This window comes from Dipodomys merriami, unplaced genomic scaffold, assembly GCF_024711535.1.
Source record: "Dipodomys merriami isolate MVZ:Mamm:240054 unplaced genomic scaffold, mDipMer1.0.p SCAF_27, whole genome shotgun sequence".
Taxonomy (NCBI): domain Eukaryota; kingdom Metazoa; phylum Chordata; class Mammalia; order Rodentia; family Heteromyidae; genus Dipodomys; species Dipodomys merriami.
The window spans coordinates 5,220,200-5,234,716 of NW_027204159.1; the positions used below are offsets into that span (position 1 = coordinate 5,220,200).

The window sequence follows — 14,517 nt, forward strand, 5'->3', positions numbered from 1 at the left end:
TCAAGTTCCACAGCTGACAAAAAAAAAATCTTAATGAGCCTGGCACAGTTCAAAGCCAGCCCAAGCAGACAAATCTGAGAGACTCTTATTCCAATTAATCAGTAAAAATTAGAATTTAAGTATGTCTCATGTGGTAAAGCACCAGCCTTGAGAAAAAGGCTGAGCAGGAGCACGATTCTGAGTTCAAGCTCCAGTACTGGCACAAAAAACAAAGTTAAATTTAAAAACTCTGGTGCCATTGGCTCATGCCTAGTAGCACTAACTACTGAGATATAAGGATGCAGTTCACAGCCAACTGGAGCAGGAAAGTCTGTGAGATTCTTCAGTTAACTAACAAAAGCCAACAGTAGAGCTGTGGCTCAAGTGGTAGAATGCTACTTGAGTAAACAAGGTCAGGATCAGGGCCTGGGCCCTTAATTCCAGCTCTAGGACTGATATACACACTTACAACCTAAGTGAAATATGGGAAAATTTGAAAATTAGTAAGAAATTAATAAGCATAAGGCAAGAGCCCAATGAGATACTTATCATGAAGGCATTTTTCCTGCCCATGTCTCATTTTTGTTTATTAACATATATACATTGAGAAAATTAATGTTACTTGCTGTGATATTTCCATGAATATCATAATGCTAACCCTAATAATGACTTTTTTCCTGGATCAACTTTGCTGGTTTTTTTTTTTTTGGGGGGGGGGTGAGGGGGGTTGGTCGTGGGGCTTGAACTCTAGGCCTGGGCTCTGTCCCTGAGCTCTTCAGCTGTTCCACTTGAGCCACAGCACCACTTCTGGTTTTCTGGTGGTTAACTAGAGAAGAGAATCTCATGGACTTTCCTGCCCAATCTGGCTTCAAACCATGATTCTGAGATCTCAGCCTCCTGAGTAGCTAGGATTACCAACATGAGCCACTGGCACCCAGCTATTCTTATTACTACTTCTAAGAAAACAATATTTAGTTCCCTTGCCCATTTATTAATTGGGTTATTGATCTGAGGGAGGGGGTAATTTCTTTAGCTCCTTCCATATTCTGGATATTAGGGCCTTGTCAAATATATAGATGGTAAAAAGTCTCCCATTTTGTAGACTCTCTTTAACTCAGTAACTATGTCATTTGTTGTGCAGAACTTTTTTTGTGTGTGTGGGGGGGGGGGTCCAGTCATGGGGCCTGAACTCTGGGCCTGGGCGCTGTCCCTCAGCTCTTCAGCTCAAGGCTAGCGCTCTATCACTTGAGCCACAGCGCCACTTCCGGCTTTTTTTTCTTTTTGCTTCTGTGGTGCTGAGGAATCGAACCCAGGGCTTCATGTATGTAAGGCAAGCGTTCTACCACTGAGCCACCTTCCCAGCCCTTGAGTTGATTTTTATAGTGAAATAAAGGTGTTAAGTTTCAATATTCTACAAGTGAGTATCCAGTTTTCCAAGCTCTATTCATTGAAAAGGCTGCTCTTTCACCAAGTTATCTTTTTGGCACCTTAATCAAGAAATCAGTTGGCTATAGATTCACAATTTATTCCTAGGTCCTCTATTCTGTTCCATTCGTCAATGTCTGTTTTTATTCCAGTATTTTGTTACTATGGCTCTGTTTTGAAATCAGGTATTATGATACTTTCATGTAAATTTTAGGATTTCTTTGAAAAATATTTATATTCTGATGGGGATTGTATTGAAACTATATTCTATCTAAGATCATGGGAAATTTCCCACCTGTCTTTTTATTTTCTGTTATTATAAAGGTGATGTACAGAGGGGTTACAGTTACATGTTGGGTAATAAGTACATTTCTTTTTAGACAATGTCATCCCTTGTTCGCTCACTGGGTCTGTTTTCCCCTTCTATCCCACAAGTTGTATAGTTCATTTTCACCATACTATTCCAGTGAATACCATTGCTACATTTGTTCACCCTATGTCCTTCCAGTACCCACCTGTCTTTTCAATGCTTTAATGTTTTGCAATTTTTATTGTAGAGATCTTTCATTTTCTTAGATTTATATGTAGGTATTTCATTTTCCATGCATGTGGCAGTTATGACTAGGATGACTGATTTCCTTCTAATTTTATATATGTCTTCCCTTTCTGTACCTTGGTTAGTCTAGGTAGATGTTCATTAATGTTTTCAAAAATAAGACTCTTTCATTGCTCCTTTGTATTTTTTTCAGTCTTTTAGTCTACTCTGATCTTTAATTTCCATCTACTCATTTTGGATGTGGTTCTTTTCTAAGTCTTTGATATACATAATTAGGTAATTTGAGGTTTCTAAAGGTAGTGCCATTCAACAAAGTTTATGAATATATGTCTCACTATCCCTCCCAACCCACCCCTCTAAGGGTTAATTTTTAATTTTTATTGTCCATCCTGGGGCTTGAACTCAGGGCCTACGCACTGTCCCTGAGCCTCTTTGTGTTCAAGGCTAGTGCTCTACCACTTGAGCCACAATGCCACTTCTGGCTTTTTCTGAGTAGTTTATTGGAGATAAGAGTCTCACAGACCTTTTTGCCTGGGCTGGCTTTGAACCACAATTCTCAGGTCTCAGCCTACTGAATAGCTAGGATTACAGGCGTGAGCCACCAGTGCCAGTTGTTTTTTAATATAGGCACTTAGTGCTATACATTACTTAGTATTAATTTTTGCTATATCCTATTGGTTTTCCATTTTCGTTTGATTCAAGTATTTTAACTTCCCCTTTGACTTATTCAGTGACCCACTGTGAAAATTATGTTGTTCTTACTCCATGTGCATCTAAACTTTTTACTTTTTCTTGATTTCTAGTTCCATTCCATTGTGATCACAGAAGATATATTTCATTTTTTTTAATGTTGTTTTGGTGGACTAATATATACTCTGTTCTAGTTCCATGTCCTGATCCACTTGATCTCTAGTGAAAGTAAACTTTGATTTTGTGGTTGGCTATTTTGTCTGGATGTTCTTACAGTAAGAGAGTAATATTGAGACTCCTTACAATTGGAACTTATCCTTCCTTTTAGGTCTAGTAAGCAATATTTGTCTTATAAAATTGAGTTCCAAGCTGGGTGCTGGTGGCTCATGCTATACTCCTAGCTATTTAGGAGGCTGAGATCTGAGGATCACAGTTCAAAGCCAGTCCAAGCAGGAAAGAGTGAGATTCTTACCTCCAATAACTACCAAAAATAGCTGGAAGTGGAGCTGTGGTTCAAGTGGCAGAGTGCTAGCCTTGAGCAAAGAAGCTCCTGGACAGCACTCAGGCCCTGTCCCAGGACAGGTGCATACAAAAAATCCAAAAAATAAACAATCTTCTAAAGTTCTCTTTGGAAAAATCAGAGAATGACTTTTTATTTCTCATTTAGCTTTTTTGCTCAAGGCTGGTACTCTACCATTTGAGCCACACCTCTACTTTTGGCTTTTTGGAGATAGTCTCACAGACTTTTCTGACCAGGCTGGCTTGAAACTCAGTTCTCAGATCTCAGCCTCCTAGTAGCAAGAATTAAAAGCATGAGCCAATGTAAAATATTATAACCTGCTTTCTGAAATAATAGTGACCATGCTGCTTTTTTCCAGATGACTGAGAAGCCACATTTAAGCCACATACCTCAGCAACATGGGAACCGGGGGGTGGGGGGGGAGCCTTTTATTTATGAAATCATTTGTTGAATGTTCTTCAAGTGTTGTCTTTAGGGCAAAATCCACTTTTACAGACCATTGTGGAAACACATTCAAGAGAGTATATGTCATATACAGTTACACACTTTGCCTAGACATCAGTAACCCCTAAGAATTGTCACGTATGTACGTAAAAGGATATAATACTGTTTTCCTTTCTTCTCACCAAAGATTTGCACAATTTCGCATTGTTCTTGGAGATTTTAATTTTGCTGGTATCCAGCAAGCCAATCGGATTTTGGGACCTATTTACTTCATCACCTTCATCTTTTTTGTGTTCTTTGTCTTGCTGGTAAGGATGACCATACATTCTACCACTTACCTGTCCTCTTTTTGTATAGCTTTCTTTTTTTTTTAGAACAATGAAATTATTCATGTAGAAGAGAGCACTTGACATTTATTAAGAATAGTGCCAGCCAGACACATGGCTTCACACCTTTAATCCTATTTGCTCTTGGGATGGACATTGGGTATCCAAAGTGTCCAAGGTCAGCCCAGGGAGCTCAACCAATAAGAACTGGGTGTGGTGCTGCAGGCCAGCTAGCTATGTGGAGGCTTAACAAGGATTGCCATCCAGGTCAGCTTGGCAATAAATGCAAGACCCTATTCAAAAAATAACCAAAGCAAAAATGGCTGAGGGAACAGTAAAGTGCCTGCCTAGCAAGTACAAGGCTCTGAGTTCAAATCCCAGTACTACTGATGTGATTCCTAGCAATCTAAGTTCTCTAGTTCAGTGACTACTGACATTTATAAACTGTCAATTGGGATATATGACCACAATAGGTGACATTTGCTTTAGCTGGAGTGTACTTAATCCTTTACACAATTTGAATATCCCAGTTTGTCCAAGCTGGGATTCTCCTTACCAATGTGTATAAAATCAGGCAATAACATTTTATCATATTTCAGTGGCTTTTGGCTACCCCTTTGTGATTTCTAGTAGTCACTAGAATACCTCTCAAGATTTGCTTGAAACGAGTCTATTTTGGTTTCTTTATCTACGAAACTTGCCTTCCCAGTTAACTCACACCTACTGTACTTAATGAAAACATTTGACAAGTAGGAGCTAGTGGCTCATGCCTGTAATCTTAACTACTCAAGAGGCTGAGGATCACAGTTCAAAGCCAGCCTTGGCAGGAAAATCTGTGACTTTATCTCTAGTTAACTACCAACAGCCACAGTGAAGGTGTGGCTCAAGTGGTAAAGCACTAGCTTTAAGCAAAAACTCTAGGGCACAGAGCTCAGGCCCTGAATTCAAACCCCAGTACTAGCACAAAAAATACTTATCAAGTACAGAAGTAATAATGGCCAAGATTCCTCTAGGTGGCAAAGTTCCAACATAGTTGAAAGTGGAGAGTTGGGTTCTAGCTAAGAATATTGTCTCCATATCTGTATTATCTAGATATTAGTGGTTAATAAAAGACTTATTAAGACATAACTTCATAGACCTAAACAACAAAAACACCCTTATGGACATAATTACATTTTTTTCTGATATATAATACTGATAAATTAAGGTATATATAACTAGCTCATATGCTTACCATCTTATTATTTATCATAAACATTTGCTTGTTTCCATAAACTATACATTTCCATTGTAGTTTACATATAGTCATTTCTATTATTGACTTTCCCTTTTTTTTCCATTGATACTAGGGATTGGACTAAGGGCCTTTGCTTGCTGGGCAGGTGTTCTACCACTTAAAGCCGTACTTCTAACCCTTTATGCTTTAGTTTTGAGTAGCGTCTCACATTTATGTCCAGGCTAGCCTGAATGGAAATCCTCCTATTTACACTTCCTACTTGAGATGGCAGATGTGTGCCAATATAGACCCAGATTTATTGACTGACATAGAGACATGCCTGGACTGGCTGCAAATTGCGATTCTCCACCTCTGGAGTGGTTAGGATTATGTGTAAGGCACCAACTCTGACCATATGGATTTGCTTTTAAAATTTAAATCTCATCTTAAAATTCTTAAAATGACTTTTTAGTCATTTTTTAAATGTCTTGCTACGTTGTTCAATCTGGCCTCAAACTTGTAGGCTCAGGTGAGCTTCCTGACGGTCTCATAAGTATCTAGGAGTAATGTACTTGCTACCCTGAACAGCCTTAATTTTTTTTTTTTTTTTTTTGTGATGCTAGGGATCAAATCCAGGTCCTTGAGTATTGTAGGCAACTGCTTTATACTTGTAGTCCTAAATTTTGTATTATAATTTGAATATTTCTCCCTAGAATATGTTCTTGGCAATAATTAATGATACCTATTCTGAAGTGAAAGCTGATTACTCAATAGGTAGAAGGCCAGATTTTGAGCTTGGTAAAATGCTTAAAAAGGTAAGTCAAATTATTTTCCTAATTATAGTTCTAAGAAAAACTTTAGTTTGTACTTTTTTTTTTTCTTTTTGCCTGTTCTAGGGCTTAATGCCCCAGAACTCTGGGTCTCACTCTTCTACTTGAGTCACAGTGGCTCTACTTCCAGATTTTTCTGATTAACTGGAGATGTGTTTCGTGGACTTTCCTGCCTAGGCTGGCCTCGACCCACGATCCTCAGATCTCAGCCTCCTGAGTAGCTAGGATTACAAACCACTTATTTTATACTCTTCTGAGTGAAAGAAAACTTAAAACCACAGGTAGTGGTGTTTTTTGTTTCTGGGACCTTGTTTTTGGGTCTAGAGTTGCCTTCTACATGGTAACATCTTGACTGTTCTAACCTCTTTTGACACTACTACTCTTGGTCCTATCAATTGCCCTGGGCCTGTCAAATGAAACTCAGTTTCCTCACTCAAATATTCCAGGTCTCACAGTCTCAACCACCTTTATTACTTTCCATTTAGCTTTAGTGTTTATACCTTTATTTGCAACTCTGCATGTCCCGGCTAATCTGTGTTTGAGTGTTATGCTGCATACCATCCTTGTCCTTCCTCTGTCCTCTGCTCATGACATTCCTTAATTCCTGAAATCCTCACACGGCTTTTCTTTTACTAACATATGACGAATCTGCCCTTTCCTCTTGACATCCACCTCATTTTGAGTTGCAGCAGTCTGGTGTATACTGGTCTTAACTTCCCTACCAGCTTGCTTAACTCTGAATACCCCTTGGGTCTTAGTATAGAGAAAAGGTGCAAAAAGCTTGTTGTAGAGGCTTTTTTCATCTTTTCTCCTAAGTATGAATGTTGTATGCATTAAAGTGGTCACATCTTTTTAAAGTTCTATAAAGATGTCTTCAACTCATAATGGGGTTACATTTTTATAAATCCATTCCAAGTTGAAAATGAATTTATTATACCTAACTTACCAAACATTGCTTAGCCTGTGCACCTTAAATATGGTAAGAACACTACTAGGGCAAACTTGTTAAGTACAGAGTCCATTTTATAGTAATGTGCTATGTCTCATGAGATTGATTCTGTATCCAAAAAACACTGGCAACACAGCACACTGAGCATTAGTTGTTTTCCTTCACATGGTAGATAGACAGAGAGCCTATGGCTCTGTGGTTCACTGATGTTTAATGTAGTACATGTTGACTTAAAATATTTTAGGGGTTGGGTGTAGTGGCATATGCCTGTAATCCCAGTTAGTCAGAAGGTGGAAATAGGATCTTGCTTTTTGTCTAAGCTGATAACCAACTATGACTGCCCTATCTCACAAAACAAGCTGGAGCTAGGTTTAGTGGTAGCACACACCAGTAATCCCAGCTATGGGAGGTGGAGGTGGTGGTGTCAAGGTCAAAGGCAGGCCTGGACAAAAGAGTAAGTAACACCTTATCTGAAAAGTAACCTAAAGTCCAGGTGCTGGTGGCTCATGCCTGTTATCCTAGCTTCTTAGGAGGCTGAGATCTGGAGTACTGTGGGCTCGAAGCTAACCTGGGCAGAAAAGTCTACACAATTCTCTCCACAGTTTACCAAAAACAACAAATTATTAAGTGTGGCTCAAATGGCAAAATATTAAAAAAAGGGGGGGGCAGGCACCAGTGGCTCATGCCTGTAATATTCAGGAAGCTGAGATCTGAGGATTAGTTCAAAGCCAGTGTGGACAGGAAAGTCTGTAAGACGCTTATCTCCAATTAACCACCAGAAAACCACTTTGAGCTATGGTTTAAAGTGGTAGAGCACTAGCCTTGAGCTGAAGAGCTCAGGGATAGCTCCCAGCCCCAGAGTTCAAGCCCCATGACCAACAAAAAAAGATAAAAATTTAAAGACAGTGATTGGTAGGAACCTAACAAATGTGAGGTCTTGCATTTAAACCCATTTAAGCATTTTTAATTCAAATTGAAGCCTCATGTCCAAGAGGATCCCTTTTTTTTTTTTGCCAGTCATGGGGCTTGAGCTCTGGGCCTGGGCGATGTTCCTCAGCTCTTCAGCTCAAGGCTAGCACTCTACCACTGGAGCCACAGCGCCACTTCTGGCTTTTTCTGCTTATGTGGTGCTGAGGAATCGAACCCAGGGCCTCATGCATGCAAGGCAAGCGCTCTACCACTGAGCCACCTCCTCAACCCGAGGATCCCTTTTTTTTCTTAAAACTTCTGAACTGAAAAGACCATGATGACAAGGTGAAAGGATAATCATGGCATTCCACATCTGGAGCGGAGTGTGTGCTGGGACTTGAACTCAGGGCCTCCTGCTCTGCGGCTTGTTTCTTTTCCTAAAGGCTCTATCACTAGAGCCACGAGTCAAATGCAAATGGATTTGGTGGATAACTGGAGATAAGTGTTTCAGATTTATCTGCCTGGGCAGGTTTTGAGCCTCAATCTGTCTCTTGAGTAGTTAAGAGTTATACGTGTGAGCCACCACAGTGCCTGGCTGCCTTATTTCTTTTGCAGTCCTTAGTGACAGATATTTCATTTACTTAGAAAATTTAATCAAACATATATTAAAATGTTAACGTTTGTTTTCAATTATCCCCAGAGTTATCAGAATGCTCTTGAGAAACTCAAACTGAGGAAGTCTCAAAAAAATGAAGATAAGAACATGTAAGATGACCTTTATAATTTTATCACTGTAAAGTTCTAGAAATGTCTTCAACTCATGATGGGGTTACAAGCTGAAATGTATACCTAACTTACCAAACACCACAGCTTAGCCTGTGTACCTTAAATATGGCCAGAACAAGATGTTAAAAGGCTGTACTAAGCCAAACTTATAATAGTCTGTTTTATAGTAATGTCCTAAGTATCATGAAATTGACTTCCTATATGCAAAAAAAAACACTGGCAACACAGCACACTACCAGTGTTTATCTTCAGTGGATAGGGAGCTGTGGCTCACTGATGCTATTGAACATCATGATACAGCTTACCATCTACTCTTAGCCTGGGGAAAGATCAAAATGCAAAATACATCTACTGGGTTGTATACCACTTTTGCATCATTAAAAGTAAAAATATTAGTAAAGAGAGTGAAGGTTTTGATTGCAAAACTATCAGCACCTCCTACTTTCTGAGGAATCACAGTAGAACACTTGCCTAACATGTATGCTTAGGCTTTATTTTTTAAAAAATGTATTCTCTTTAACAGTAAGTTTTTCTAAAAAGGTAGAAAACAATTTTAGCTTACATTAAGTACATTTATTTAGGTATCAAAATAAAAATTTTTTTACACATAATACTGTGAAAATGTGTATTTAACTTACATTTATTGAATTATCAGTGTCAAAATGCTTCCCAAACCAAAACTTCTGGCACACAAAAAAAGTGGTTTTTCCTCCAGGCATAAAACATGATACTCTGGAGAATGCATTTGTTTATCAGAACAAAAACACAATTCAGTCCTTACTATGTATCTAACTGTATTTATGGTGGTAACTTCTCTTTTTACTTTCAAATGCAGTGGAGATTTGGCTGAACAACCTAGAAGAGAAAACTTCGACGAAAATGTAAGATTTTTTTCATAAAATACAAGTGGTTGCTAACTTAATTGGAAATCTGTTAACAGAAAGTTTAACAATAGAAGTGACTGGCTTTACTTGAAGAATAGTTATCTGTAAATCTTCCAGCATCAAGATCCCTTCTCATTTAGGACAAAGCATTTTGTTCTACATACTCTCTTCCCGCTAGTACACTGAGGCAGACCTCTGTGTCTTGCAGGTGTGCATTCATTTACAGTGGTAGTAGTGCATGGTACACTATTGGAGATTATTTAACTTTTCTCAAATTCATTTATTGGAGATTAACTTTTCTAATATAAAATTACTCATTACATTAATGAGTATTTTTATATTTAACAAACAAGAAACTTAAGGAAAAGAACCTCTTCCTCTTGATTCAAAAAGAAAAAATGGCCAGAAATGTGGCTTAGTGGTAGAGTGCTTGCCTAGCACTTGAAGCCTGGGTTCAATTCCCCAGTACCACATAAGCAGAAAAAGCTGGAAGTGGCACTGTGGCTCAAGTGGTAGAGTGCTAGCCTTGAGCAAAAGCAGCTCAGGGACAATGCCCAGGCCAAGTTTAAACCCCAGGACTGGCAAAAAAGAAAGAAGGAAAGGAAAGGGAAAAGGGGAAAAGAGGAAAGGAAAAAGGAAAGGGTCACCCTGCAACTCAAAAGAGGGCAGTAGAATGAGGTTTCTGGATTAGAATTGAAGATGTGTTTATGTACATATACATGCACTTTTTTTTTGGAGGGGGTGTCGGTTATGGGGCTTGAATTCTGGGCTTGGGCACTGTCCCTCAGCTCTTCAAGGCTAGCAATCTACCACTTGAGCCACAGCACCACTTCCAGTTTTCTGGTGGTTTATTGGACTAAGTCTCACAAGACTTTCCTGCCCAGGCTGGCTTTGAGCCTCAGTGATCTGAGTAGCTGAGTAGCTAGGATGACAGGCATGAGCCCCAGCGCCCGGCTACTGCCAAGTATGGTATTTTAGGGCTTCATGCTTGCTTACCAAGTTTACTACCATATATATGTATTTTCTATCTCTTCCTAGAGGAAATTCAGCCTAGATATTCTGGTCTTGGTTTCTAAAAAGAACTATGGCTCCTTGGAGATCTGCCTAGTTCTGGGGCTGTAAAGCACAAAAAGAATCTGAAATAGTATGAAGCAGAGACTGAAAGATACACTGAAGCAAATTTTTAAAAGGACCCAAGTCAGTTTGGACAATCTGGAAATAATACCATGAATAAAATAGGATTTCATGAGACCATGTTGACCTAAATATACAAATGATTTAAGAGCCTTATGACAAATGAGACATTTATGTACTTTGCCACAAATATACTTATTGTAAAAAAGAAAAGTAGTAATGCTAGTAATACAATGTTCTAATAAACATCAGCATACTTAAGATTTTTGGCGCTCAGCTTTAAAAGTATGTTTTAAAAGCAGTATCTTGGGCTGGGAAGGTGGCTCAGTGGTAGAGCTTGCCTTGCATGCCTGAGGACCTGGGTTCGATTCTTCAGCACCACATAAGCAAAAAGAAAAAAGCCGGAAGTGGCGCTGTGGCTCTAGTGGTAGAGCGCTAGCCTTGAGCTGAAGAGCTGAGGGACAGCGCCCAGGCCCAGAGTTCAGGCCCCATGACCGGACCTCCCCCCACCCCAAAAAATAATAATAAATAAATAAAAGCAGTATCACAACTACTCAGAAGGCTGAGGATCACAGTTCAAATCCCAGGCATGAAAAGTACAAGAGCCTTTTATCTCCAGTTAGCCAGCAAAATGCCAGAAGTGGAGGTTTGGTTTAAGTGGTAGAGTACTAGCTTTGAGCACAAAAGCTAAGGGACAATGCCCAAGCCCTGGGTTGAAGCCCTAGGACAGGGGTTCAAACACTTAACATGAGAATGTGCCTTAATTGTGTCATTGTTTGACAGCATTTTTTTCCTAAGTGACTCCTTATAAAAGAGATAAGCCACTTTATAAGGGATGGAAAAAAAAGGTTAAAACAATTAAGTGATTTTAATCATATACTAAATTTTGTACTCTTCATAAGATACACCTTGTTTTAAAACTCATTCATAAAAATTGGTTATTTTGGGGACCAGGAAGAAGGCAAATTGCTATAGAACCTAATAGAAATAGAAGTTAACACAAAATTTAAAAATGAATGAATGCTTGGCATCCCAGCAACAGAGGCCTAAGTAGAATTATATAGGTCTGTGCAAAAACCCAAGCCTTTATTCGAAAAATAACTTTAAAAGCCCACTGGAACTATGGCTAAAGTGATAACAGTATCTGCCTAGCAAGTCTAAGGTCCTGAGTTAAAACTCCAGAGATGGCCTCCTACCCCAATCCTGGGACTTTAATTCAGGGCCTAGGTGCTGGTCCAAAACATTTTTGCTTGAACTCTACCACTTTGAGCCATACCTCCACTTCGGGTTTTTGAGTGGAGAGAAGAGTCTCACAAGGACTTTTCTGTGTGGGATGGCTTTGAACTATGATCCTCAGATCTGTCTCCTGAGTAGCTAGGATTACAGGTATGACCCACCAGTGGCTGGCTTCTTTTTTGAGGGGAGGTCTGTAACCAAGGTTTGAACTCAAGCTCTCACTTGGCTTTTTCACTAAGGCTGGCACTCTGCCATTTGAGCCATGCCTCCAGCCCTTTTTCTCTTGAATCAGGCTGGCTTTAAACCAAGATCCTCCGGCTGTCAGCCTTTTGAGTAGCTATGATTACAGGCATGAGCCAACCAGCTGCCTGGCTCTGACTAGATAAAATGTGAATCAAATAGGAAATACAAAATGAAACCGCAAAATTCCTGACAAACAAAATAAACATATGGTAGCAACTAAGAACACCCAGAAAAAAAAGTTTATATAAAATACAAAAAGTGGGCTGGGAAGGTGGCTCAGTGGTAGAGCGCTCGCCTTGCATGCACGAGGCCCTGGATTTGATTCTTCAGCACCACATAAGCAAAAAGAAAAAAGCCGGAAGTGGCGCTGTGGCTCAAGTGGTAGAGCGCTAGCCTTGAGCTGAAGAGCTGAGGGACAGCGCCCAGGCCCAGAGTTCAGGCCCCACGACCGGACCCCCCCCAAAAAATAAATAAAAAGGAAAAAACAAACATGATAGAAGTAATTGAGAATGCAAAATTTGATAATAAGTATGTAAATAGTATTGGAAAGTTGAATGAAATGTTTAAGATTTATCAAAATGGGGCCAAGAGATAAAATGCCTAAATAAATCCATGCCAGTAGTCATTAAGCAGCTATTTCCAAAAATTAACTGGATGATTTCACAAGAAAATGCTACAAGTAAGGAACAAATAGGAGTTACTTAGCTATTTGGAGCAAGAAAAGGAAAAATTCCACCTTATAAACTACCTAATACCATAAAAAAATTCTTGAAGTGAAAATTCAAGAATATCAGCAAGCAGAATACAACAATACACTCAGACCTCTAAGGTACCACTTTTACCAAGAAAGTCTTCATAAGAAAAAGCAATAGCTGGGCTGGGAAGGTGGCTCAGTGGTAGAGCACTTGCCTTGCATGCCTGAGGCCCTGGGTTCGATTCCTCAGCACCACATAAGCAAAAAGAAAAAAGCCGGAAGTGGTGCTGTGGCTCAAGGGGTGGAGCGCTAGCCTTAAACTGAAGAGCTGAGGGACAGCGCCCAGGCCCAGAGTTCAGGCCCCACGACCAGACCCAAAAAAATAAATAGAAAAGGCAATAGCTAAGATGCAGATTTTTGAAGGATGAATTGTTTGCAATGCATAGTCTATTCAGCCTGTATTACTAATGCATCCAAATTATAAGCAGCTTTATCATTTAGAAATAGTTTCACAGCCTTGCCATATAAACAGTATGTCAAAATCTGGGTGCTAGCTTTGATCATGCCTGTACCTGTAGTTACTCATCGGGAGGCTGATATCTGAGGGATGATGGTTTGAAGCCAGCCGAGGCAGGAAAATCCAAGACTCTTAATCTCCAGTTAACCAGCAAAAAGCCAGAAGTGTTCAAGTGGTAGAGTACTATTAGACTTAGTTCAAGGATGGCACCCAGGCTCTGAGTTCAAGCCCCAAGACAAAGCAACAATAAAAAAATGATAAAAAATAACCGGGGCTGGGAAGGTGGCTCAGTGGTAGAGCACTTGCCTTGTATGCCTGAGGCCCTGGGTTCGATTCCTCAGCACCACATAAGCAAAAAGAAAAAAGCCGCAAGTGGCGCTGTGGCTCAAATGGTAGAGTGCTAGCCTTGAGCTGAAGAGCTGAGGGACAGCGCCCAGGCCCAGAGTTCAGGCCCCATGACTGGACCCAAAAAAAACCCTAGATGCTGAATTTCTAAAATTAGAAAAATTGAAAGCCATCCCTTTCTGCTTTAAACAAAGAGCCAGTAATATATCAGGTTTCTCTGGCCAGAACAAAATGATTTATAAGGCAAACACAGGCTGAACACAAGAGTAAATAAAAACCTGAACATTGTGCATTCTCATTAATCCCACCTATTCATGAAGCCAGTAAACTAGGTGTGGTGACTCGTACCTACCATCCCAGCCACACAAGGTACGTAAGTAGGAAGAGGGTCTCCAGGCTGGCCTAGGCAAAAAAAAAAAAAAAAAGCCAAGTTCCTATCAGGAAAATAAGTAAAAAGGACTGGGGCATGACTCAATTGGTAGAACACCTCTCTAGCAAATATATATGTGAGGCTGGAGTTCAAACCTCAGTACCACAAAAACATTTGTTGGTGGTAGTGGGTAACCTTTGGGAGGTTTTTTGTTTTTGTTATTTTGAGACAAGATCTATGTTTGAGGCTGAGTTCTGAGAATCATGTTTCAAAGACTGGACAGGAAAGTCCATGAGGTTCATGTCTAATTAACCACCAAAAAAGTCAGATGTAGGACTGTAGTTTAAGTGGTAGAGTGCTAGCCTTGAGCAAAAATGCTTGGGACACTGTCCAGGCCTGGCACCAAAAAAAAGAACAGAGGTACAGTAAATGTATCAACTTTGACCAGATTAAGGAAATGCTGG

At 39.8% G+C, this 14,517-nt stretch overlaps 1 protein-coding gene across 7 annotated transcripts in view; it reads left to right on the forward strand.

Moving 5' to 3' along the window:
• Pkd2l2 (polycystin 2 like 2, transient receptor potential cation channel) overlaps positions 1 to 14,517 on the forward strand; it is a 43,710-nt gene that overhangs the window by 20,541 nt on the left and 8,652 nt on the right. For all 7 annotated transcript variants that reach the window (XM_070036073.1, XM_070036071.1, XM_070036076.1 and 4 more), the window contains 4 exons: positions 3,802 to 3,922; positions 5,870 to 5,971; positions 8,545 to 8,609; positions 9,466 to 9,511. In XM_070036073.1, coding sequence (XP_069892174.1) covers positions 3,802 to 3,922; positions 5,870 to 5,971; positions 8,545 to 8,609; positions 9,466 to 9,511 — 334 coding nt within the window. The remainder of the gene's footprint in view (positions 1 to 3,801; positions 3,923 to 5,869; positions 5,972 to 8,544; positions 8,610 to 9,465; positions 9,512 to 14,517) is intronic.